This window comes from Dromaius novaehollandiae, chromosome 11 (assembly GCF_036370855.1).
Source record: "Dromaius novaehollandiae isolate bDroNov1 chromosome 11, bDroNov1.hap1, whole genome shotgun sequence".
In the NCBI taxonomy this organism is placed as follows: domain Eukaryota; kingdom Metazoa; phylum Chordata; class Aves; order Casuariiformes; family Dromaiidae; genus Dromaius; species Dromaius novaehollandiae.
In genome coordinates this window covers 7224109-7250517 of record NC_088108.1, presented here as the reverse complement: position 1 = coordinate 7250517, position 26409 = coordinate 7224109, and the positions used below count along the sequence as shown (strand labels likewise).

The 26409-nt window shown below is 36.1% G+C and overlaps 1 protein-coding gene across 2 annotated transcripts in view; it reads right to left on the bottom strand.

Annotated features, from left to right (window-relative positions):
* Positions 1-3848: 3848 nt before the first annotated feature.
* Positions 3849-26409, bottom strand: part of SMARCA1 (SWI/SNF related, matrix associated, actin dependent regulator of chromatin, subfamily a, member 1) — a 39108-nt gene continuing 16547 nt past the window's right edge. For both annotated transcript variants that reach the window (XM_064518174.1, XM_026110004.2), the window contains exons 15-24: positions 25300-25448; positions 24493-24612; positions 23553-23663; positions 23243-23356; positions 17587-17709; positions 15925-16057; positions 14819-14937; positions 14350-14562; positions 9125-9235; positions 3849-8435 (exon numbers count right to left, since the gene is read on the bottom strand). In XM_064518174.1, the coding sequence (XP_064374244.1) occupies positions 8364-8435; positions 9125-9235; positions 14350-14562; positions 14819-14937; positions 15925-16057; positions 17587-17709; positions 23243-23356; positions 23553-23663; positions 24493-24612; positions 25300-25448 (1265 nt within the window). In that variant the 3' untranslated portion in view covers positions 3849-8363. The remainder of the gene's footprint in view (positions 8436-9124; positions 9236-14349; positions 14563-14818; positions 14938-15924; positions 16058-17586; positions 17710-23242; positions 23357-23552; positions 23664-24492; positions 24613-25299; positions 25449-26409) is intronic.

Sequence of the window (26409 nt, the reverse complement as noted above, 5' to 3'; positions counted from 1 at the left end):
TTGTACCTTTTCCACATGTGCATTCAAACAATTTTACTGATGGTAAGGTGAATTTCAGAGCCTAATAAAATCACCTTGTAAGCTAAATACAGACAAATTATATCAGAGACATCTAACTATGGAAGCTATAAAAAAAATGCTGAAATAATTTGTTTTGAAAGGGCAGTCTTGTTATTTACTCACATTTTTTGGAATTCCAGCAATATAATTGAAACACTAAGTCACTAAAGCAAAATTCTCTGGCTAACAAAGTGCTGCTATGGTGCCGATCCCGGTCCGTGCAGCACGAGGACGCCCGGGAACGTAGAGCGGGCCCGGTGCCAGCTCCGAAGCAGCTCCAAGCATTTCACCAAGTGCCCATCAGCCAACAACTTACAGCTGAAACTCCGACGGAGACTTTTTATCTTAAATGTAATGCAAGTTTTTGGCAGGAAGGCCTAGGCAAATCACCCCTCATGTGACGTGCCTCTGTCTCTCCGAGCACTTTGCACGTACCTTGGGTGAGGACGGGCAAATTCAGAGGCAACAGTTGTACTACAGCCCTGCCAAGAAAAAAATCCAAGCAAACACGCACAGCGTGCCAGCACGGCCACGACGGCGGCCTCGTTCTGCTGGAAACCGAGCGGCTCCGTCTCCGCAGCTCCTCCTTCCAAATCTAGCAACATCGCCTGCCGCCTGAACGCACAACGCTGCTGGAGCAGCAACCAGGAACAGCAAAACAGGGGAAAAGTCTAACGCTGTCTTTAAGTTTAAAAGCTAGATTATGTCCTGAAAATGAACACACAGCTTCTAAAGCCTTAAGGGGTAACTCCACTTCCTGGACAGCAAATCAGAGAGCCTTTAATTTAGGTTTCAGTTACTGTGGATAAAAATACAGTCAATCTCTAGATAATTGCACCGTGCGTTTCCCAGCACAGCTCTCACCCCAGGCCGGCATGGACAAGTCTCTCAAAGTTTCAGTCTTTTATCTCTATCTCTCAAGTGTCAAAAGAGGAGCCAGCTACGATAGTGGTGTTTGCACAATGATGAGGAATTGCACCAAAACAAGCTACCTATGAATTTGGATGGACTTCCAAGAAGCCTTCTCATGAAAATATCCACGATAACAACTGACCCAGCAAGACGTAACATGAGGCTCAGAAGCGGAGGCTTCCTCTCAACCAATAGCTCTGTTTTTATTAAACACAACATCTATCTGTTTTATTTACTATGGGTACACCCTGTGCACAACAGGCAGGGAGACCCCTGCGACCGCACTGGTGTCCATCTTCGTGTTTCCTCCTTTCAGATCTAGCAACGACCCTTCCTAAGAGACCGTAGGGAGAGAGGACATTGCACAAAACCCCGGGATGGAGCAGCACAAAACACCCAGCTGAAACGCTATCTTTAAAGTGAAACGCAAACACCTGGAAATTAAGCTGGGAAACACCTAACTGCTCCGTGGCATCACCTAAACCAGGTACCTAATACGAGGTCTCATTGGATACCACTGTGACAAAGAAATTACAGGTACCAGGCTGTTGAGTCATGCCCCCAATTAACTGAACTATATTAAGGTATTCAACTAAGAAAATGTTGGTCTATGAAAGGTGTCTCCAAATCTCTGAGAAACTACTTTCTTCAAAAGAGGACAAGAGCACTTCCCATGCAATATCTATTCAGATATTTTCACTAAAGGAAAAATAAGACACTATCAGTGAAGAGCTGGAAAACAAACTTGAATTTTCTATGTTCTTCCCATGCCTACTCCCATGGTATGTGAATTCATCTAACAATGTGTTAGGTAAAGAAAAGTTATTTTAGGCCAAAAAAGTAGAGTAACAAGCAAAGTTGTCAAGTTTTATCCATATGTACATATAACAAACAACTATTGACACACAGATAATAAATATAAAGTTTATGGCTTACTAATATAGCTATTTACTATATTGTTGAATTTACTACAAGACAATAATGTTTTGTAACCAATTCCTCAAGGCAAATGACAATTAAAAGCTTACAAGAACCAATTTATCTTCAAGGATCCCAAATTATAATGGAGTCGTTGCCTGGACAGGTTGCTAACCTCTACTTATTTAGAAGTGAGGGCTGATCATTTATGGCATGGACATACTCTCGAAGCTTGTAAAAGCTTCATGAAATTCAAAACCAATCCATGCACAACACAGTTTGGACTGTGTGCATCAGAATCAACTACAGTTTTGTTAAAGCACTGTTGTCTTCATGATTATTTTATTCCTGAAAGAACAAAGACATGAGAATAGAAGTATCTAAAAATTCAGAAGGGCGCCAGAATGGCCTTTAAGAAAATGCGAATGCTACAGTTCTGGGGAAAGAGATGTAACAGCAGCCGTACTGCACTCTCCACCCTCCCTGAGAAGTGGCCTCACTGGAGAAAGATGACACATCATGGACACAATTTATGACAGTCTGGAGCAGAATTTAAAATTTTGTGGTCTCCAGCAGCATCCACCTAATTAACAATGGAGAAGACAAATGAAGATGACTTGCCACCCTGTTTTCTTAAGGCAAGAAACTGCCACGCAGAAATAAAATGGTTTCTATAGTGCCTAGCCTGCCTCAAAACATTGAGTGCTTACAGCTATGATCATCGTCAGGTGACGAGACCAAGTTCCACTGCACTTCTCACTGCCTCTAAGCTTGCAGCCAGGCTTGTCCCCTCGCCATGAGTCTCAGTCGCCCACACTTTCCTCCAGATATTTGGTCTTGGATAGTGAACTTACAGCCTCATAAGATGCATATTTAGAGAGAAATGCTCTGCGATTGTCCATCCACATCTAAAGCATATGAATATTCATATGAATATGAAACATTCAGTTTCTCCGGCTCCTCTGCATACAGGGAGAGCCCCGTAAAGACATTCCCTGTGCCCAGACAAAAACACATGCACAGTGCTCATACCAACATGGGTCACAAAACGAACAAAACTGCCTTAGCAGAGAGAGTGAAAGTAAAATTTCTATACTATTACCTAAGATCCTAGTAAAATCCTCCCTTTAAAAAGACTGACTTGGAAAATACCAGTTTATGATTTAATGTTTGTTAACATTAAAAAAACCTATTTATTAAGTCAGTTTATGATCTATCACTGGATGTCATTCCACTACATGGTGTAGATCTACCCTAAGTGTCTCAGACTCTCCAAAGGGAGAAACTGCTGTGTAGATCTCAGACAGGATGGCTGATCTGAGTAAAAACTGAGATGTTTGGACAGAGCAGCTTCTCCAGAAGACTTGACAGGTACTGCTTCCACAAAGATTTTGGAAACAGTAGGCCTTGGTGCCACGAGACAGCCACAGAGAATCTGTAAGAAATAGAAACTAGCTATGGGATCATCCTCTAGAAAGGTTACGCAGGAAGACTTACCCGTTTCAGCTGTCCATTCAGTATCAGGCTATCTGGAAGATATTTTAGTTTAGTTTCATTCTTGTACTGAACCTAAAAACGGCTTTGTCCTATAATTGGGGACAAAGTAAGGTGATGCCATATCTGTACTCCCAGCTCTAGGTGCCTCATCTGGAAGAGAGTGAAGTCTGCCAAAGTCACTGTGAAGGAGACAGAATTGCTACCAACTAGTGTCAGGATGAACTGGTCTTCCTGCATGGAAGAATCCAAGCATGGATTTCTCCACCTGTCTCTCCTTTTTCTAATGGGTCATCCCAGGAAAAAAGTGGTGAGCTGAAGCACTCCTTTAGGACATGCACCTCTCCAAGCAGAATAAATACTTACCATGCCTGCTAGTGATCAACAGGGTCGGTTGCAAGGGAAAATTCCTGGTCCCTACCAGTCCATCTCCTTTATTTCAGTAACACACCAGAGGTATGGAATAACAGAAAAACAGTAATATACTTTAATATATCATCAACATACACTGTATTAATATATCATACAAAGAAACAACACAAGTAAGGCTGTCACAAAAATACAGGCACTACTAGCATTTTATTTTAGATGAAAGGAAATAAGAAAGATTGAAAGCAGATGCGGGGCAGCCACTCCCCCCAATAAAGTCCAGCTACAATAGCCTGAAAGTTAACAGGAGCAACCAAAACAAAACTGTTCAAAAGATCATTTGATTTCAAGCGCATGGGCCCATCTGTACCAGAAGTGTGGTTACCAAAAGATTAAAGGTTCATATTAATTTTTATTTTCATATATGTACAACTAAACAAACAACTCTGAATTCGAAAAAGTTCAGAAGTTATCCTTCGACAACACTATGTAGATATATCTTTGAGGCAGCAAATATTACTCCTATTAAGGCCAGTATGAAATGAAGGACATCATGCAAATGCAATTAAAAGATAATACATTACACTTCAAAATATGCAAACCAAGTTAAAATTAAACTTTTTTGCAGAAAGGAGTATATCAAACATTGTAACTTTGACCAACCAAAGTATTTACATACATGCTTGAAGCTAAGTACATGGAGTAGATAAACTTAGGTGAAATGTAACTACTGCCTAGCTCCAGTATCTTACCCAGATCAGACTCCAGCAATCAGTTCCTTCCGTGTCTGCACCAAGCATCTGTCATTCTGTATTTTCGTAAACACTTCTGGCTGCAAATTCCATACGCTTTTCCAATCTGTAAGGCCTACCTATTTTTTAGTTTGGGAATTATTTTGTGATCACTGAACATCCTTAATCTTCCCACTGAACTTGGGCAGGAGGCGCGCAGAGAGAGTACCTGTGCACCCCGCAGATAGACTGCGGGTCCTGGCAGTGCAGAGCAGGACCTGAAGGAGCTGCAGGAACTGTGTAACACAAGTTACTTCCCTCAGATATTTAGAAAGATTCGTATAGATTTCCATATACTGTACCCCTCACTTCTGATCTCAGAGAAAAAAATGATTTTTTAAAATCCATAACCAGCATTATCACTAAATCAAACAAGCAATGCTAATTTACAAGAAAAATTCTTAATTGATACTTTAGTATAGTAACGCTACTTTTGCAAGTAGCGTCTAAAGATGGGTTATCATCAGCAGAGAGCTTCGTTTCTTCTCTATCTCATTATAATAAACTGAAATTAAACAAAATAATGAAGATGGTCAGCTGTATGACTACCATCATCGCTAATGTCATGTCTAGCTCAGAAATAAAGGACTCGTAATTTGAAACCAGTGACTGCGAAAGGAAAAAGAACACAAGAGCTGTGTGACCTCTCCCTGTATTTGCTACGTGCACTGCCTGATTGGTGAATGGTGCTGAATGGTTGCTGCACTTTTTCTTTCTTCAACCCTGATGCTAAACTAACACAATTAAATTTCAGCTGTCTACTCAAAAGGCGACCTGACATTATTTCCAAACTTTTTGTGACACCAGCTCACATAATTTGTTTGGCGCTCACCGAGTTGTCTAAAGGCCCAGAATTTTCCGAAGTTCTTTGTATCACATTACATTCAATGCTTACAAATCTCTTACAAACAGTATTGCTTATCTAAGAAAACAGTAGTTAAAAGCAGGAAGATTTCTTTATTTCAGTCTAACTCCGAGTCACAGCAGCATATCATTTAGATACTGCTAGGCACATGCTCTGTGTACTTCTTCAACTACAAGAAAGAAAAAGGAAAGGAAAGATCCATTTTACTTTAATCCTGACCAGCAGCTGTTGCAATTTTCTTTACTTATCACTGTGAGACGTGATGGATGGAAAGATTCACTATGCTGAGGAACTAGTACATAGTACACAAGTGCTCTGAAGGACTGTTGTTCAACAGCACATTTAGTTTAACTAGAAACTACAGACTATAAGAGATAACAAATAGTTCCTGGGAGCATCTATCATTCTTCAGAGAAGCTGTCTGATCAAGAGGATAATATCTCAAAGAACAATTGCATGATCTTCTGCTATATAGCTAGTATATCATGTCACCAAAGGAGAAGAAAAATGAACAGTATCTCAAACGGTAAGTGAAACCAGGAAATCTGCATAAAAGGACAAGTTGAGATATCATCATTCTAACATCTCCCATATACTTTGCAAATAATAATACACAGAGAAACTAGATACACAAGAACATGCAAGTGAAACAAAGCAAATTTGCAATAAACAGAAAAAACAGAATACACTTATTTTGAGACTGAAAGCATTAAAATATTCACCCAATTATGCTAAACAGGAGCAATAGAATAAGACCTAAATGTAGCGATGCATTTCAACAAAAATTCAGTTGGCTCTTCAAGCCTTCATTTCCCTCTTTTTACTTGCTTTTGTAAGTTCAGGTTATAAAGTTACTGAATGACATGGGAGCTGAAAAGCAAATGTAAATAAGGCATCTTTCTCTCTCTGTTAAAAGCAATGCTCCAGGATTTGTGATTATCTGTACGTAGCTATGTAGCCTTTTTCCAGCCTGCATAATTACACTAGATCTCCTTCCCCCAAGGATAAAAGAGGATGTCAACCACTCTAATATCAAAAATATTATTTGAAAAGACATCCTCCTTTTTTGAGCATACGTATCCCTCTGGGTTACATAGTCATTTAAAAGTATATATCAACACCCATCAGTAACCTTCATCTGAAAGTTGTCCCCAATCATTACGTGTAATAGTCTCAGCTCTCTGGATGAAAATCCTTTTTTAAACTACAAGTATATAATTTATAACTACAAGCAAATAAAGTATATAACTACAAGCAAATAAAAAGCCCAGTACAAATAATTAGTAACTTGGTCCCCAAATGAAAGCTTCAGTCCAAAATACAAAAGTCAAATTAGTTATCTTGCAAAAAGCTTAAACAAATAATCACACCCATTTTGCCCCAAACCTTAAACTCAGACCACCAAAGAAAGGCTGGAAATTACTCATCATTAAGCTTAAAGAGATTAATCCCACAAAACGTAAAAGACATTCCAATAGATTTCAATTGCCACAAAAGCATATGGAGAGAACTGTATCCTAAAACTCAAGAGCTTTCCAAGGCTCTTTTTACAAATTTTACAAATAAAGAAGCAGGTAGGCAATGCAAAGCATGAAATATGGAGTGCTTTATCATCCCAAAGCACTCAAGAAGGAAGCAGCCTGCGCTAGGAGAAATGCACAAGTCTTCTTCAAGGCGAGTACCATGTAAAAGCACGCTGCATTAATCTAGACTTGACATTACGAGGGCATGTCTCACTGCAGCAAGGTCCATACTAAACACCAGATCAGAGACAGAAGATTAAAGTAAAACATTAGATGCCACAGTCACTGTTCCACTGATCTGAGAAAGGCAGAGACTCCAAGGTGACCAGAAACTATGAACCACCTAATAAAAGGCCACTCCTGCAAAGTCAAAATAAGGTACATCCAGCACTTTCATCCATTCCTTAAAATGGAAATACTGAAAAGGAGCACTCCATAACATATCCCCATTGCTTCTGACTGACGTGTTGAATCAAAGGTAAAAGCAGAGGTAATTTAAGCAACCAAGATCTTTTAGCACAAGGCAGCATAGCTGAGCAACCTACTAACCAGCAGATGAATTACTTTGTTACTTAAAAAAAAAGCTGCAAGGGAAGTACTTCAGCTTATTAGGTTTATTAAACCTCAGTTCATTATGCCTTTTCATATTAAAAAAATAATAATAAAAATAAAACAAAAAAGGTTTCTTCTAGAGGTCATTCAGAAAAACACCACACTCTGTGTTTAAGCATATATGCAGCCCAGCAGAAACCAATGTCAATAAAGAAAAAGTATGTATAAGTATTTGCTGGCTTTCCTTCTGAATAGTTTTGAAAAAAAAATGTCAATTGACATCTGACAGCAAACAAGAATGTCAGTCTAATCAGATTTTTCGTTTTGTCATGCTCCTGATCCTATCTATGTACTCTTCTGAAAAGAAATATGATCGATGGTGAAGGCACAATTATACAAACCTTAACACACACTCTAAAGCAAAGCTGTGCAGAAAATGGAGAGAGGGGAGGGAAAACAAAGGTGAAGTATTTTTCTCTTCAAATAATTTTAATTCAATTTATTTTCCCACAGCCATATAAATTTAAAATATGAAACAACAATAATACAGCTATAGAATCTAGGTTTTCTTTCAAAGCAGCAGCATATAAAACATATAAAAGCTAAAACCTCAGCACAAGCTTCAAAAAAACAAGGACTGAGTGAATTTTGCTGAAGACATGAAATTCACAAAATACAGTACACAAAAATACTGGAATGCATAAAATATAAAGCTACACATTTTAGGTAAAGAAAGGCATTGTAAAATATACAAAATTTGCAAAATGAAACCATAGGATTTGGGGGAGAGTACCATGAATACAAAGAAGTTGGCAATTAATACTTGTAGATGGAGAGAAGAAAGTGGCAGTTTTTATATCTAGCATTCAGTTTTCAGGCTCACGACTTCACTTTCTTAGCATCCTTTTTCCCAGAGTTCTCAGTGGCCAAATCTGCTTTTCTCTTCTGTGACTAAAAAGAAGAAAAACTTTTCTTAAAAATTCAAGCAAATGGTGGCATTATACAACATATTCAAGTTTTGAAGTACATGACTAACCATGCAAAATGAAGATAAGTGACTGTAATGTATTATATATCTCAAACCAGCTTTGTACTACACAAAAGGAAGGGCAAACAAAAATCCTACACTGAAACACTCAATTCTGCTACCCTTTGTTTTCTTCAAGTCCTGCATTGCGTGGTCTTAATAGCACAGTACCATACACCATTGATTGGATGAAAAGATCGGGACCTTGTTTTGTGTACTGTTGTTCTAAAGATGATAACTCTTTAAAATAAGAAAAGCAGCACTTATTTCTTTCTCCAGGGACTACTGTGTAGCAGAGGAAAAACAATCTGAGATTAAGGACATATCCAATGCATCACAGAAACATCCAGGTAAAAAGAGTGTAGAACAGTAAGTTTTCTTAAGCAGAGTCTCTCAGTGCTACTTACAAAAAACCTCTCTTCTCAAATAAACAAACTGGCCCTAAAATCCTCCAAAATCAGGAATTCCTACCTACAATCTAAGCATTTCAGTTCCATCTCTCAACTAATGGCTTATACTAAAACAATCAGTGGCTAAAATTTTTTTCATTTTTTAAACAAAATATAATTAAATTCTGCCCCACTGAAAGGAAAGTAAGTGCTGCTAAACATACTGCTGGAACTTTTGCTCCTCTCTTCTTCTTCTCAGCTCTTTCTTTTTCCTCAATTTCCATATTTTCTTTTTCGATTAATGATATGAGAGTATTGCAGCGTCTCTGAAACTCCTAAGGAAACAGAAAAGATCAAATTCTCTAGCAAAGAATAAATCATATGTACTCTCTCATTGACATGAACACATTTGAAGTTCCTGGACTTCAAAATATTTTCTTCCCCCCAAAAAAGTGTTCAACATCCATGTACTAATAAGATTAACTTAGTTATTGTACATCTTTCTTTACAATGGTTAAAAACACCTTAGTTTAACCATTTGGCTAACCAGAGAAAAATACAACCTTTACTGAAATATTTCAACGTCCTGACAAGGCGTTTTCAGGACTGTCTTTATGTGCCAAACTGACACCCAGAAGACTGATCAGATCTTTCATCATGTTTAGATGAAGCACATAAATATACCACCTCCCAGAATACTATACTAGATTTTAGGAAAAGTCACCTTTGGATACATCTTTAAAGCAGAGAGAAAAGGAATGAACACTATCTTAAGCATATTTTGCTGTGGCACACAGACAAGATTGTGTGATGGCATAAGACACCATAGAACTCCAAACTGGCAAAAATCTACCCAGTCTTAAACTTTGAACTCAGTGTTGCATTCTCAGTCAAAAAAACACCAAAAACACTGTAGGCCAGCAAGATTTCCTAGTCATCTGAAAGTGATCAAGCTTTAAATTACAAAAATGTGATTTATAGATTTAAAAAAATTCCAATACAACCATAACATTATTTGTATTGCAGTTAATAATAACTATTTGCTTGGTTAATAATAACCCTTTTCCTTGGGGGTTGTCTTGTTTTCCTATCTCAAAAGAGTTCCTGATCGATATATAGTAGTACTCATTATGATTCAGTGAGTTTATGAACATTAAGAACAGAGATTCTGTGGACTTTTCCTTCCAACTCAGAGGAGGAAGCTTTCTTCTGAAGAAAAAAAGAAAAGCTACAAAAGAGCATTCTATCTATCGCAGTTGTTGAAATACTTTGGGAATTACAAGCTATTCTAGAATGACCTAGTAGCATAAATCTTAGCCTACAACTGGTAAATTTTCAGGGAAGTGAATCTGTGACCTTTTTGCCCAGAAATTAGTCTACATTTTCTCAGCATCCGTAACCTGCATATTGCCTCAACCATCATGTTATATGATGGAAAACGATGCAGCGTACGTGCTTTCTTGATCCTGAGCATTCTGAAACAGTCCAGCACATGACTCATCTTTAAGAGGCTAATGCTCTCAAGCCTAACCATGTTCCTGCAGATTCTTCTACAAATGGGGCTCACAGCCTTGGACAACAGCTCTGCAATCCAGAATGGACACAGATAATCCTACAACCACAGCAATTTCCTCTAGCATTGGGGGGGATCCACACTCAAATCATTCTTCGGGACATGTTTTTCCTCACAACTCTCTGCTGGAAAGGTTACATTCTCTTACATGCAGGTCTGCAAACAGATTACTATAATGACTCATTTTATCACATCCATGTAAAAGCAGTATCTCACCCTCCAACACAAGTACAACCATAAATTAGGGCCCCGTGCTTCTGCCCCGGAATGTGATAGCCTTGCTGGAGTTCAAGTGCTCTCACTTCAACCACTTTGGCCTGTAAAACTCCTCAAACTCCACCCAAGCAACAGTTTTTGGATGAAAAGGCAACATGTCTGGGAAAACTTGGGTGATAGCTATCCCAACAAACACAAAACAGACAGCCTCTATCCCAAAAGCTTACTCTCTAGAGACAGAGATGATAAAGACATACACGTAGACAGATGACCACCAGTATGTCAAAAGCATTTCCCATCATTTAGATTTGTATACATTGCACTCAAGGACGTAGGAGCTGTAGGTAAACATTGATGACAATCTGTTCTATAACAACGAGCTAGATCTTTTCTAATACTGGTTTATATTAAATTCAAGACAGTTATCATAGAGGAGATAGCAAATATACTTCAGCCATTTGCCTGAGGCACTAAGATCGCCTTATTTCCTGGAGAAAAATATTTACATAAATACATATATGTATTACAATAAAATGTACAGGTTCGTCCCTAGACTATGCAGATGGACTACTACTCCAGCACAACATGCTGTGGACAGAGGACTCATAATAACAATTTTCTCAGGAGAATCCCAGAAACAGCAGACAGGAAAACCTGATGTGCATGTAGGTTTCTCCTACACCCACTATCATAGAGAGTAAGAATCTACATGATAAAATCTGTCTTGAACTACTGCAACTTCAATATGGACTAATCCATCTCATTTGAGTAATATAAAAATATACAAACTTAAGAGTTCAAAATGTCTTGCACCTTTAGAGTTGAGTTTTCGTTCAGCGTAGCCTGATAGTTCTCTCTTTAGGATGAAAAGAGGTAAGATGTATTTTGCTCCCCACTTCATAACTATAAAGACTAGTACTGCAATAAATAAGATGGGAGCACTGAACCATCACCTTCTGCATGACTGAAGGCAGAGAAGCTGACCTGAGAGTGAAAGAAATACTCAGTCTGAAGCTGGGTAGACAGGCGTGCACATTCTTGTATTTACAAAGGAGTCATTTCTCTTAGACTGGGGCAGGGTTTGCAGAAAGGTAAAGTGAATACGTGTAAGCTATGGCTTCAGAAAACAGATACATAATTCAATACCGCTATGATATTATGCATTCCTCCTGCATGGACAGAAATAAAAGAACAATAATAGCTAAACTTAAACACTTAAGTCTCTGTGTTCAGTTAAAACAAAATAGGTGCTCTCAATCTCTTTGAAAACTTATATTTTAGGGTAAACCATCTGTTTTTAGAATAAAGAAATGCAACCTAATTTATTTTTGTTTTCTAAACGAAATCCTCAGAAGGAGAAAAACAGAAAATAAGAAGATGGAAGATAAATTAGCTATTTATATGGAGTTCAAGGGACATCTAGTGGTTAGCAAAACACACAGTTTTCTTGGAGAGCTTGATAACAAGTCCTTTCCAGAAATAAGCTGCCCTTTCTATGTTGCTTGATACAAGTTTGAATGTAATAAACAGTAATTTGAGATCACATGTGATTTAAGTGTTCTAAGAATGATTTTTTATCCACTTCCACTAAACATTATCTACCCTTTTATAAAGATTTGCATTTATACTTGGTTCAATTATTCTTGGTATCAAACAACTTTTCAGCAAGTTTCTCCAGAAAAGATATTATAAAGATAGTGCAAAAATGGACCCACATAGAAATTAATACTTCCATAAACATCAGGATACTTGTATGCATAAAATACATCCATTATTGGCATTTATAAACCACCTAATCATATCATGACACTTTAAAACAATTAAGAAAATTTAATGCATGTTGGAAATAAAAGATTACTTTATCCATTATCTATATTCTTTGTACTTTCATACTGCTTCTTTTTTACTGAACATAAAGATTTGCAAGATCCAGATAGTAAGAATAGAAGATTTAACTCTACTTCTGACCTAAATATACAATCTAATATTAAATATTGATCTATGTTTTTAATTTCTAGTAACCATTTTTATGATTTACTTAAATGAATTCCTCCACAGACAGCTTAAAAGTAACTTAGTTATAGATTAAATATTGGAGCTCTCTCTCTTTAGGGTCATAGTTTAATAATCCAGTATTTCTTCAAACAGACATTTTAGCAAGTAAAACCTGTAACTTTTATTAATTAAGGAGTAACTGCTAGACTATCCAGAAATATTTCAATTGCTAGAATATGAAGTAGAAATCATATTGCATAATCATAAGTAACACTGGGAAAAGCAAATATTCCCACCTGTTCAAATAAACATTCTAAATATTTTATCTTATGTATTATTTATTCTTTGTACAAGTACCCAGAACTCAGAACATCTTATAAACAAATCCTGAGGCTGGTGAATGAACAAGGGAATGAAGAATAATGCACAATGGTTCTGCATCTACTGGACTAACTTACTAAAAAAATTCAGGTTTGTATACAAGATGGCATTTAAGTGATGCGACCACAATGTGGCAGTTAACTAGCAATTTGCTTATAAAGCAATGGGGAAAATCTAGGACAGTTGCATAAGGGACAATGTGCTCCATATTCTTTTGTATCAGCTATCCTCAAGAGCATTTTGTATTCAAACAGACAAAAAAAAGTTGTTCCAGCTCACACTGATTCCAAGTGAGTAAGAGGAAGTTATTTCATGTATTAAAAAAGTTAGAAGTATATTTTTCCCATATAAATATGTGTCTGTGTGTGCCCACATGTGTTTGTCCTTAATACAAGGTGCACAGACTTGCAAATTTTACTCAGACAAAAAAAGGGAACTGAATCGAGATCCAAGATCTGAGCAAAGGTTCCAGAGCTGAGCTAACAGTGTCATTAAAAAAAGTCTCATATTCTCAGGTTGGTACCTACATATCTTGCTATTTGCAGCCAGCAAAGTTTCTGCTAGTATTGACACTTCTCACTTAATGTCTAAACTCAAATAAAATGGCTCTGCTCTCCAGAACAGAGGGAAAAATACAGCTGAAACAAAGTACTGATCTACTTCTTCTCTTTATCAAATTTGTATTACATTGTCTAAGTGTGAACAAACAGTCCAGAAAAAAAAAAATAAGCCCTTGCATATGATCATCCTTACTCTCAACTAAAAAGTTTATTTTAAACCAATTGCTCCAATGGTTAACTCTTATATGAATCACTGTAGGTTTCCTCATGTTTTTAAAATTTAAGTACTAACATTAGAAAAGCTGTTCTTCCCTTCAAGTGTGTATTTCAGGTGTCTTCAGTCTTGAAAATTGTCAAATAATTCTGAAAAGCAGTCATATGTTAAGATACATTCTTCGGTCAAATTTTTAGTTTGCAATAAAAGTAACAAGCATATTTGTAAGGACAGTCTATTAATCTATGTTAATTCTTTTGGGTAACATGGGACTTCTGCTTGGCAGGTTTTCCAATCTCTGTTTCAGCGGTATTATGTTGTTTGCTGTACTAAGGGAAAAGTTTATTCTAGTAAAAATTAGCAAATGAAAATGAAGACCAAAATTCCTTTTTCAGAATGTTTGCTAGATTCCACACACGACTTGGCACACATCCAAATTTTACATACTGGTGCTTAAAAATGAGACAAAATACATCATAAATGATTTGGCCCCATGTAACTGATACCTACCATTGCCGTTCTAGATTTGATAAACCAGTCAAATCTGAACTGAGGAGCATTGCGCACACACTGCCTTAGCTCCTCATACACATTTTCTTTGTCAAAGCCCATCTTGTGTAACATGCATATCAAAAATCTGTCTTCCTCTTCTGTGTAATTTTTGCCTTTGTTTGTTCCATACTGAATACGCAGCTGATGAAAAGGTGCTTTATACCTTGCAATCTGAATGCAAAACAAGAATACAGACTATCAGACATACAACAGTACTTCAAGGATTTACTACATGTTAGTGTAGATTACCTTTTTATATGGCTACCATATTTCAGTAACACTGCCACCCAACTATTCCCTTTCTGAAGGGATTTGAAAGATAGATCCAACTGTAACTACAGGCAGAAGTAGTAGTCAGCTGTAAAAAACAAAAACAAAAAACAAAAGAAAAAACAAAAAAACCCGACAAAAAAACTGAAATGATTACTTTGGCATCAAGTGCTTTCTTGATACTGATCCTCCGTTGAATTCTTGCTTCTCCTCGTTCAATTTGAGCCATAATCCTCTCAATGTCCTGCAGTTCATTACAACGTTCCCAGAAAACAGCTAAAAAAGCAAAACACAACTTGTAAAATAAGATCTTTTCCTTTACTCTTCACTGTTAAAGCACTCTTCATCAAAACAGGAATGCAGTTTGTGGTTCCATTAAATCTTAAAGAATTGCTAATACTCTCTGGTTTACTGCAGTAGCCAAAAACCAAACTTGCTCAGGAGTTTTTTTCAACATCTTTAAAAGTTAACTAGAAGTAAAAGTTTAGTAACAACTGTAACAAAGTTTAAGTGCAATATAATTAACTTAATGATGTCAGATACAACTCTGGAAAAAATTACTTCTATAGATAGCTGTCATAACAATGGTGGAAAAAAGTTAGAACTGGTAGCCCAGCAGTAGCATTAAACCATGCCTCACAAAATACTCGTATTTCAGTTTTGTTAGCTTTAAGGTCAATAGGCACTAAGTATAAAAACTAATAATTTGTGGCTTCTTGGGTGACATCTTTTAGCCAACCAAAAATAAATTAAACACATTCCAGTGAGCTCTAGTGCAGCTGCTCCTTTTTTAAGCAACAGGCAGAACACTGCAATGTAAAAATTTAAGTAGTTTAGTAAAATTAAATCTAAGGATGAAATAGGAAGAATTCTGAACAAATTAAAGTTATAAGTATTATAGAAATACCAAAGACAAAGGAGGAGAATACCAACTAGAAGCGCGTACTTATAGCATAAAGTATGTTGCCGCTTTGAGGCAACTTCATGATTCCAAAAGATCACAATGTCAAACATAAATTAATTATACCATGTTCTAAATTTTAACTAAAAGAGAAAAAGACAATCAAAGAGACATGTATATGCTGCAAATTTGACCTTTTCAACGGAACTAAGTCTTCTAAAAGGAATCATCAGATACTTTTTTTAAAAAATTCTTCAAATACCCTTCCAAATTCTACATCTTGTAATTCTAAAAGAAAATATAGTAAAAATGATGGCAATACCACATGATTTTAAGAGACAGACTTCAAAATATCTACAAACCTGAATACTCAATGACCTCCTCAGGTGACTTTCCCTCCACTTCACGGGCAATGTTGTCTATATCATCACGTCCATATTTCTCATTAGCTTTAATAAACTGGTTAAAATCTCTTTTGTTCCAGTTTGTAAAACCCTGTAAGCAACAAGAGATCAAAGTCATTACTATGTAGAAAGGAAAACAACTGTCAAATTTTTTCTTAAGTACATATCATTTCCTCCCACTGGTAATGCTTCTGCACCGTGTCACATAATTACAGTAGTTAATGGTCTTTCAGGATTTCCATAAATTTCTATTATCCAGGGTTTATTACTGAGTCATAAAAAGGCTGAAGAGTTATTCTTGTGCATGACTCCTCATGCATTAGTATGAGCCTTTCACTGTATCTTTTAAAAAAAACAACTTTTAAGTGGTATTTCTCCAAAGAAATGAGCTTAATGACAGGTTACTGTATTTAAGTCACACTTCAGCAGACACAAGCAGCAAATAAAGTCTTAGGAGTATATGAAGCACCAATGCAGGTGTCTTTACAAGTTTTCAGAGCACTGCAAGTATCTAAAGCAATAGCTATTTAGAGTATTTATAAACCTTGAACAACACACACACATTTGGATGAAAGTACAAGTACTTCAAGAAACAGTGTTTAGTCTGAGAAGATGCAGTCAAATGGAAACCCCATAGCACTGTCAAACAGAAAATTTGTTATGTACTGAAGAAATGAACCCAAAAGTGAACAACAGTTAAATGAGATGCAATGAATGAAAACATCATCCAAGAATGAGACATTACAGTTTAAGGACAGGAAAAGGAGAAAACATCAAGAATAAACAAATGCCTGGGTAGCAATTTGTAATGCACTGAGTTTCTTTCATCAGAGAAATATATTTACAGGGAAGTCTGTCAGTTCTCCCAACTGAATAAGCTCAGTCCACAATTAGATGGCACCTTTACAAGAAATCTAACATCCACAATACAAATATTTCTTTTAAATCATTAACAGCAGTACTGACATGCATACTGGCACTAGCTTAAATATTTCTCCTGCTATAAATAAATGAGAGATTAACAGTCAAACAGTGGCCTTGCAAATTTCTTCAAGGTGCAATAAGCCCAATTCCTTTATAGAAAAAGTTTCTCAATCAAAAAAGTCTGCTACCTTTTTCCAAAAAAAAAAAAAAAAAAAAATCTCCTATTAAGTAACTTTTAATGAGCCAAATCAGTAGGATAACAGTCCAAAAATGACATGCCACCTTCCATAGCTGTGTATGAAATATGTTGATATAGGCTTGTCCTCTCTGATTTTAACTACTTGTGATTAAAAAAACCTGCAAGGTAGATGCACATCTGAGTGGCACATGCCACTGACTGGATTTCTAAATGTATTGCTGAATAGTGCATCCACTAAACAAGTCTTGGCTTTGGAATTGTTGCAAACATTCAAGGAAGTGGTACCTGACTGAAATGGAAACTCATCTGAGGACAGGTCGGGTCCCTCAAAGGAAAAACAAGACAAAGTCATTTCACCTTGCATGCGTGTGCTTTGTTACTTCTGTAACATCAGTGTAGATTTCCTGCACGTAGTTATCAACATTAATACTGTGGATTTATATTCCATACTACTAAGAACATACACAGATATACTTCAGCTCTTTTTATCATTTTACCTGTGTTAGAAGTTTTTCTTTCTCTTCAGTTTCTTCAGGAGTCAGAGGCATAGATTCATCAATCTTCTTTTGCTCTTCTTTTTGCACCTGAGCTGCATTTGGGAGGTCAGGATTCCTGGGAACCTTAAATCAGCAGCAAGGGTATGGATAAGCAGCAGCACAACAACGTTAGAGACACACTCCCGTAAATCTTGCTTTACAATTTATAAACACGTTAAAACTGATAGGACTGGCAGAGTCCACACCCACAAAGTGTGTGATGTTACAAAACAGCAAAAACAAAACAAAAACACCTCACGCCTTTGACTACCCTGAAGAAACAAAACCTAATTAAGATATTTTAAATAATTACAGAACATTTTCTTCAGCATCTACAGAACTGTTGAAAATATAAACTACTCTTTTAGACAACGCGATGTATCAAATACTAAGTCATTCAGATGAGCATGTTTGCTCTTGTCTGACAAACTTCTAAGTGTAATATTTAGCTTCACCCATAAGTAACACAAGGGTCCTATTCACTTTTTCTTTAAGAAACTTAAGTGAAATATATGTAAAATACATCTGGTAAAATACATCTGGTAAAATACATCTGGTAAAATACATCTGGTAAAATACATCTGGTAAAATACATCTGGTAAAATACATCTGGTAAAATACATCTGGTAAAATACATCTGGTAAAATACATCTGGTAAAATACATCTGGTAAAATACATCTGGTAAAATACATCTGGTAAAATACATCTGGTAAAATACATCTGGTAAAATACATCTGGTAAAATACATCTTCGAACTATTAAGTAGTAAAGCAAACACTGATCGTTACAATTTTCTTCTTTCTACTGTGAACAGAGCAATTTTCCCAACAATTACCAAATATGTTTTACAGAGATCTGAATCTTATTCCTTAAATTCTCACACCAAAAACCAGGGCTAGATTTTGTCAAATATTACGTCCATTATCATTCTTATGTCCTGTACTCCCCACTTCTACACCAAACGACAAAGATATTGTGAGAGAAGCAGATCCTCACCTAGCTTAAGCCATCATAGCTCACTGATTTCAGTGACACTTTTCACTAGCTAAGGATCTGCTCTCCTATAAAAAATAAACTATAATCTGTTGTACATAACTGAGGTGAAATACTAAGGTCTGCTAGATTTACTATAAAGCTATGCACACTGTCCATTTAAAGGCCAGACTATGATATTACATATAGGAAATCAGATCTAGCAACATTTTGTGTGTCCTGACACCAATTTAATATTTGTGACCTTTAACGGGGTATTGCCCCCCACACTGCACAGCTGCACATGTGGAGAAGTCCGAGAGGCCTGTGCGCCTGGCAGCCACAGGAGCCTGCCTCCGAACCCCAGCAGCCAGCAGAAATAGCCCCAAGGCGCACAAACATGGTTGAAGACAACACTCAAAACGGACGAAAAGGCCACAGAAATTCTCCTCTTCAACACTCCAGGAAGCAGATTTGCAAGCAGCGGCAAACACCGTCTCTCAGGCAGAGGCGCACCCCATCCCTCGAGCAGCTACTTCACCTATACCTAGGCTGAGAAAGTGGTGCCAGTTGTGCAACACATCTGGACTTCCCTCGCAAAAAACAGCATTCGCTATAGATTCTGCAGACAGTACATATTTCTGCAGCAACAAGGCACAAGGAAGGGAAGAACTAAGATTAAGATCTAGCTAAGAAGTGCTCTTGTTTTCAGTGGTTTACATTAATACTATGACATACACAGTTTGGTCTCTAAATCCTTTGATATTGTTTTTAAGTTGACCCTCAGTTTTAAAAACAAACTCTCTTCAAATGGAAAGTTATACTTCTTTTTCTAAGCAGCACACATTTATCTATCATGTTCACCACCAGTAAATAGTCTTATTAGATTTGTAAGATAACAAGAATCATGTTAGATTTATCTAATCTGATGGATTTAGTTAACAGGACTGAAGCACAACACTCAGGCAGGCTATTCAAATTACTCTCTAAACTTTTGTTCCAAGACAATAAAAAGTAAAATCTGAAACTATGTGAGAAACTATTTTCTCCTCTATAAATACTATTACTTCAAAAGTTATTGCACAGTATAAAGACAACACTTTTCAGTCCATATATTCAGTTGAAATTTTAGCAGCCTTTCCAAAGAAATATGGAGTGCCAAATTAAATGTGATAGCACACAAAACGAAAGAAGTAACCATGTCAGGTCTCACAAAATTAGTCACCTACAATGTTACACTGCCAAAAAAGATGAGTTCAAGTCTTTATTACTTTTTAATATATCCATAAACGATTGCAAAGGGAGTTCTTCACTATATTCCACAGCTAAAAACAGATACTTGCCATTTAAGGTTCCAAACTGCCTACCAGAGAAATTTAGCAAAACAGTACATTTATATCTCACAGAAAAAACAATCCATTTTAAAGGTTCAAACTTGTCTTATTTAAATTATGGAACATTTATCTATTAGATTAGAAATTTCTGTCTACAAATGTATTTGTGATCAAAAACTCTTGTAGTCAGCAACTTCTCTAAATACATTCTGAAGTCTGAAATTATTAAAATAGTGTAAATCATCCTGTGCTCTAAAAAGATGTCTTGTAGCTCTAAAGTCTCCCTTCCATCTAACAGCAATTCAGCTCAAAACCCAAAGAGAAGACAACGTCTTCAAACTGTGTCAATTCAGACTTTAAAGCCTATGAAAAAGCTACACCCAATATCCCCCAAAAAGCTGCTATAGAGAGAAACTAAAGGAATTACCTTACAGATCTGAAAAAAGGCCTCTGCTGATACAGTTCTTTGTTCTGGTATACCTGCGTTTTTTTCCCATGTTAGCCCTTCACAGTACTAAACCTGAGAATGTCCTAGTAGGCAGGTAATAGCAATGCCTCTTTTAGAGTTAAAAATGGGATATCTTCAATATTTTAGGCCTGACCATAGAATTTTCACTCCTTAAATCCTTCTCCAGCCTTTTCCCCCTATTTTGATGGGTAACCACACACCATTTTAACAAATATATAGTATCCCCAAAATACATTTTTATTTGGGTCTCATTTACCACTATATAAGGCCACTCTCACCAAAACAGCTGAAATATTGCCATCTCCACTTGTACTCATGCTTCAAAAAATTGTTCTAGGTTGAGATTTTATTTTTATGCACTGTTTCAGATGTCTCAAGTTGTAGCCATAGCTAGGCTGCAAGTATAGCAAAATTTACCCATCTTTTGTATCATCTCCTTAAAAATGTGTGGAAGTAGAAACTGGAATTATCCTAGGAATTGTTTTGCTAATTTCTGCATGTTCACACAAGACAAAGTACATTTATTTTAAGTGTGATTTCAGTGGTTACTCCAAGCAGAAAGATAAATGGAGATTGATGCTCCATGACCAATGAGTTACATGCATCAATTCATTATCCAAAAAAGAGGAAACTAAAAGAGCACTTCAGATATCTTAATTTCAGACACACATACTGAGACAAATTTAGCTAGTTAGTTTACTTCCTCGTACAGTGCTAAATATGTCAGCAATATGAAACCATGATCTTTCATTTAATAAACATAAAATTTTGGATTAAATAATATGAATACAGGAAAAAAACAGTTAAGATAGTTCATATCATGCTGTAGTAGCATACTGCACGTTGGGAATTTTCTTTTTCTCGGAACTGCTCAACACATCCTGCTGCCAAAAGCAGCATTAAGGCCTAAACTTACTTATTTTCATTGATATTTAATTGTCTTCTTCCAGTAGGCCATCCCCTATTATAACAAGTTACTATGACAACTTACCTTCCTTCTATCAAGGCAAACAATGCTATTTATTAGTTATTGTATTATTTAACCCAAGGTGCCTTTTTTTTCCCCCCCCAACCATAATGCTATGAAATCTGGAACAATGCCTGTCTTTTAGTGATGCTCTTACATTCAGCTAAAGAGAATGAAAAGAAATAAAACTTATTTTTATTTACAATACATTGAAAGCTGCTTATATACTGAAAAGGTTAGTAGACAGCACTAATTTGTTACAACTCATCCTAAGTTAAAACTCTGCAGTTTACATTTTTGTCAGTAGTATTTCTTTTATCTTTACTTATTCTACAATTCCCAGACAAGTGTTAGCCACAAAATCTAACACAAAGATCAGAAAACTAGTTATCTAAACTATGTATATTCTTTCAGTTCTGTTTAATTTCAAACTTCTATTATTCTCTTCTTTCTAAATCATACACTAAGAACATTACTATCTTCTAGGTGGCCAGCTACTGCAAGCTTTAAAAACTTTGCATTAACTAAATTCTGTTATGCCTTCTGTTTTCTGTCATATAGCAGACTTTGTATATTTTCCTCAAATGAAGACACTTGTTCAGAATTTTTACATTTGTCTTTTTATAATACCTTACCCAACCTTCCCTCCGTTCTCAAAAATGATGAGCAGCAATGACAGTAACTTTCCTTCGTTTAGAGCTTAAATGAATTTCATTCAGTCCTCTTTATTCAAATACATTCAGATTCTCTAAATACTCTTTTACCTAAGTTTAATTAATATCCCCACTTCACATCCTCCACCTTCCATTTCACACACACACGGCCAAGATTAGCAATCCTTCATCATCCCTACTGTTGAAGCATTAATTGAAGAATTTCTTTCCCTAAGCTAATTATACTTCAATTCTTATCCATCCTGCCATTCTCAAAGTCTTTCAGCTTCCAACTAGATTTTAAGTGCCTTCTGCTTATTCTTAGGGGGAAAAAAAAAAAGAAGTCTCCTAATATTAATTCTACTCTTTTGCAGTGGCAGTTTCCTATCTGTCACCCATGACAGGTCATGTTCTCCAACTTACTTTATAAAAGTATTTTCTTCTTGCTGCAATCTGTCACCAGACCTGTTGGATTTTTTTTGGAGTAAGTTACATGTTGGAAATAGGAGTCCCATCTGAGGAGTCCCAACACTGGCATCAGTAATGAAAATCAACATCCAAACAAAACATTTGTTCACCACCTGCCCAGTAATGCTGGACAGGGGGAGGGCAGCTAAAGCATAGTAGGGAAAAAAAATGTAAATTTGTTTGTTTTTCTTTCCTTAATAATAATATATTCAGACTCTTCTCCACACCTTTAAACATTTTACGCTCCCCAGAAATGCAAGGAAAATTGAAGTTATTATGCTTACCATCACCCCAACACTAAGTCAACTTCAGTATTAACTTAAGATAATTTCTGTGCAAGAAACATGAAAGCTATCATGAAAAAGATCATACTTTCGAAGGTGATCTTACATTAGTCAAGACTGATTTTCTCACCTTAGCCCACGTATCACTTTTAAGAAGAAAAAAGAAAAGGAAAGAAAAGTATACAAAGAATTGGAACCATCTTCACTTTTTCCACTCTTATTGTTACATACTCACCACAGAACACATATGAAGGTACACAGATACAAAATGACTGTGTTCCTCAGTGTGGAATGAGGTTTTAAGTCTTTTTCTTCAAAATGGGAAACACTTTGAATAATATATCATTCTGGTTTTATCTTTTGCAGGCATAGTTCCATTTACTTCTTTAAATTAGCTGCTGTTGAGATAGAAGTAAATCTACATAGAATGCAAATATATGTCACTAATTTGAAAAAAAAATAGTATTACCTTATATCCTATAGTCTTACGATAATACAGAATTTCTTTTTCCAGAAGTTCAAATAATCGTGGTGGAAAAAACTGGAAATCCTGAATATTTGGTTGTTTTGGAGGTCGTGGAGCCTTCAAAAATACACAGGCATATTAAAATTATTTCTGTGCAGCTAAGCTGCCATAATTCAGCAGTACTGGCAACATATTGCTCTGCAAAGCACATTAATTTTATTATAAGTGTAAGGTAAGAGTAGAGGATGCAACAAGGAAGAGGAAGAAAGCAAAAGAATAAAATATGGGGGAAAAAAAGTCCCCAGCTTTTTACCTTTGGAACTTTTGGTTCACTAACGCGCAGGGCTTCTCTAAAATAAGCATCTACTGCATAATTAGCTTTGCGTTCTCGTTTTGGAGGCTCTATCCATTCCATCATGCTCAGCTAAACACAGAATGGAAGAAAAATACATTAAAATAATGGCACACGACTGACTGATGCAACACTTGAACAGAAAAGTATATTTTTGTTGCAAACCTGTTGCTCCACTCACCAACATGAACAGTACAACAAAACTTAAGAATAAGCTAGAAAGGTAGAGTATAACATGCGTTTAAACACATAAAAGAGATCACACAGCAGGAAAGGAGGGCTGTGATCTTGCAGTGGCACAGGTAGTCCCCCCCTACATATTCTGTTGACTTCAGACATCTTAGTGAGGTGTTGATTCTGTCTACCCAAATCCCACTGAAGGAGAGGAGACAGTCTCTGAATTCTGTAAGCTGCTATAGTGAAAAAATTACTTCTCCAAATATCGCAATGAATAGCTTATACAGACACTACTACATTGACAAAAGAAATCAATTAGACATCAGTGAATTAATCTTAAACTTACTAAAGCACCTTTCAAGTCCATGCTGTATTTAGCTGGCTTGTTTTTAATAAGTTATTTGCAAGAGAAAAAAAATAGGTATTATATATACACACATACTTTATTCTCATTGAATATTTTGTTTCTTTAAATGTTTCTTCAAAATTGCTAAGAAACTTGGATAAAATAGACATGGGCCAACAGACAGCCATACAGAGAACAATCTAATCATAAAAGGTAATTGCTTTGGAGGATGTACTGCAGTTAACAAATGAGCTTCTAAAGCCAGTGGCTTTCTACTTCTTTAGCATAACCTTTATAGCTGTAACATCTTTGCCATGGCCTTTGAGCTTGAGCCTCTAAACCAAAGTCTTTAAGACTTGACTTTATGAGAAAAAATACCTTTTGTTTTTCTCTATAATCTTCACCTTCGAAGTTATATAAGCTCATCTCTGTGTCCATAGTGAAATTTCTTAAGGAGCTCTCCCCCATTTTTTGCAATCGTTCATTCATTTCAGCTGTCTAAAATACAGAAAGTTACATTTAGAATCACACAAGATGTTCGATACTTCCTGCAAAAACAGCTTTCATCATTATTAAAACATTCTCCTTGCCTTCTTCTACTTCAATATTCTACATACATTTTCCACGTTAACCAGGAAAGAAGCCTATAGTGCTTTTCAACCCTGAACAACCTGACTCTAAGACTTTCCATTAGACCAAGTTTATTATGCTGTGATGTAGCCCTATATGATTTAACATACACCCTGTACACCTATATGATTTAACTTTTAAATTTAACTGAAATTTATGTCCAGCTCTTTGGAGCTGAAAGGGTAGTTCATTTTTCCACAGAGCTACCTATTCCCTATTAAAGTTCCATAAAGGTTGTTTGTCTAGTAGAACTGCTGGCATAAAATTTACATCTTTCTAAAAGCCTGTCCCATGAAATAAACAGTGCTGAAGATAACGCACCCATTCTTCCACAGTCTGAACTACTGAAAGTCATTATAACTCACTTCTTTTACTCTTTAAGCTTTTATAGCCTTTAAAATATTTACCAACAGTAAAATAACAATTGGGGGTAAGCAAACAGATTTACAAAATTATCAGATTTAATTATTCTTGACCCTCTATTTCTTTTCTAACATATATTTCATATATACGTGTATCTGATATTTCAAATTCCATACAAAACTATTCTCTCACCTTCTTTTCACCTCTTTCCAAAATAGTGCTTATATCTTCTTCTGTCAGCTCACTGTCCTTTGAAGCAAAGACATGTGTGGCTCCATGCCGGATCATTTGCAACATTTCATCCTTCGCCAGTTTGTTAGATTGTTGGTCTATAAGCCTTCCTAAAATTAGAAGAAATATGTTGAAATCTGTAATATAAAAATTCCAGTAGGCCCATGCAAATAGTGTATATTTTTCAGTTCACTGCCAGAGGAAGAAAGGAAAAAACAAAACAGAACCTTACAAGAAAAGATTCTGAATATCACTTGTGCTGAACGTAAACAGAAATTGGGGAGATATGGGATCTTTGCCGGGGGGGGGGGGGGGATTAACTTTGGATCAAGCCAAAAAAAGATTCTGTTTCAGATAATTCAAATCTTATGTTTAAGATCTTATTCTTGTAAACTTAGCTGATTTTTAAGCAAGAAATTCTGTTTTGACATGAGAAATGACCAAGTATTCTGGAATAAACATGAAGAAGTAAGAAGCTCCTCATTATGACGATGAACACCTACTGTGCTGATTTCAAACCAAATCTCTGAATACTTTCACTTTGCCCAAAATTGTCATTCCCCCCCAACTTTTCACTCATCCTGTCTCATCTCCTTACGAATCATTTTGACCACCATCCTTTCAGTAACCCACCCCCTTGGAAACACAAACTGTCATATGGCTCACAGTCTTCACACACTTCAGCTTGATAATCCTGGCTTTTGATAAGTTACCTCCAAAGAGCTTCAAAACAAAGTAATGCTGCAGTTTTAATGTTCATTAAATTACAATACAATACGAACTACATCTATATAATTGTTTTTAACTGTCCTGGAACATACTACTATTTTTTTTAAACATACCAAAAAAGTCAGTTGATACCTATTTAACAGAAATTTATCTTCCTCATTTAGATTCTTAACATGAGCCTATGCCCACATTCTTAATTTAGGAAAACTCACACTTCTTTCAAATGAAATTCCATCTGAACAAGTGAATAATTTATATGTGATACTTTTTAGATAAATTTAGTGTACTGCTGTTACACATAGGGCCTGCTCTGTCTCATACTGTACTTCTGTAATTATTTAA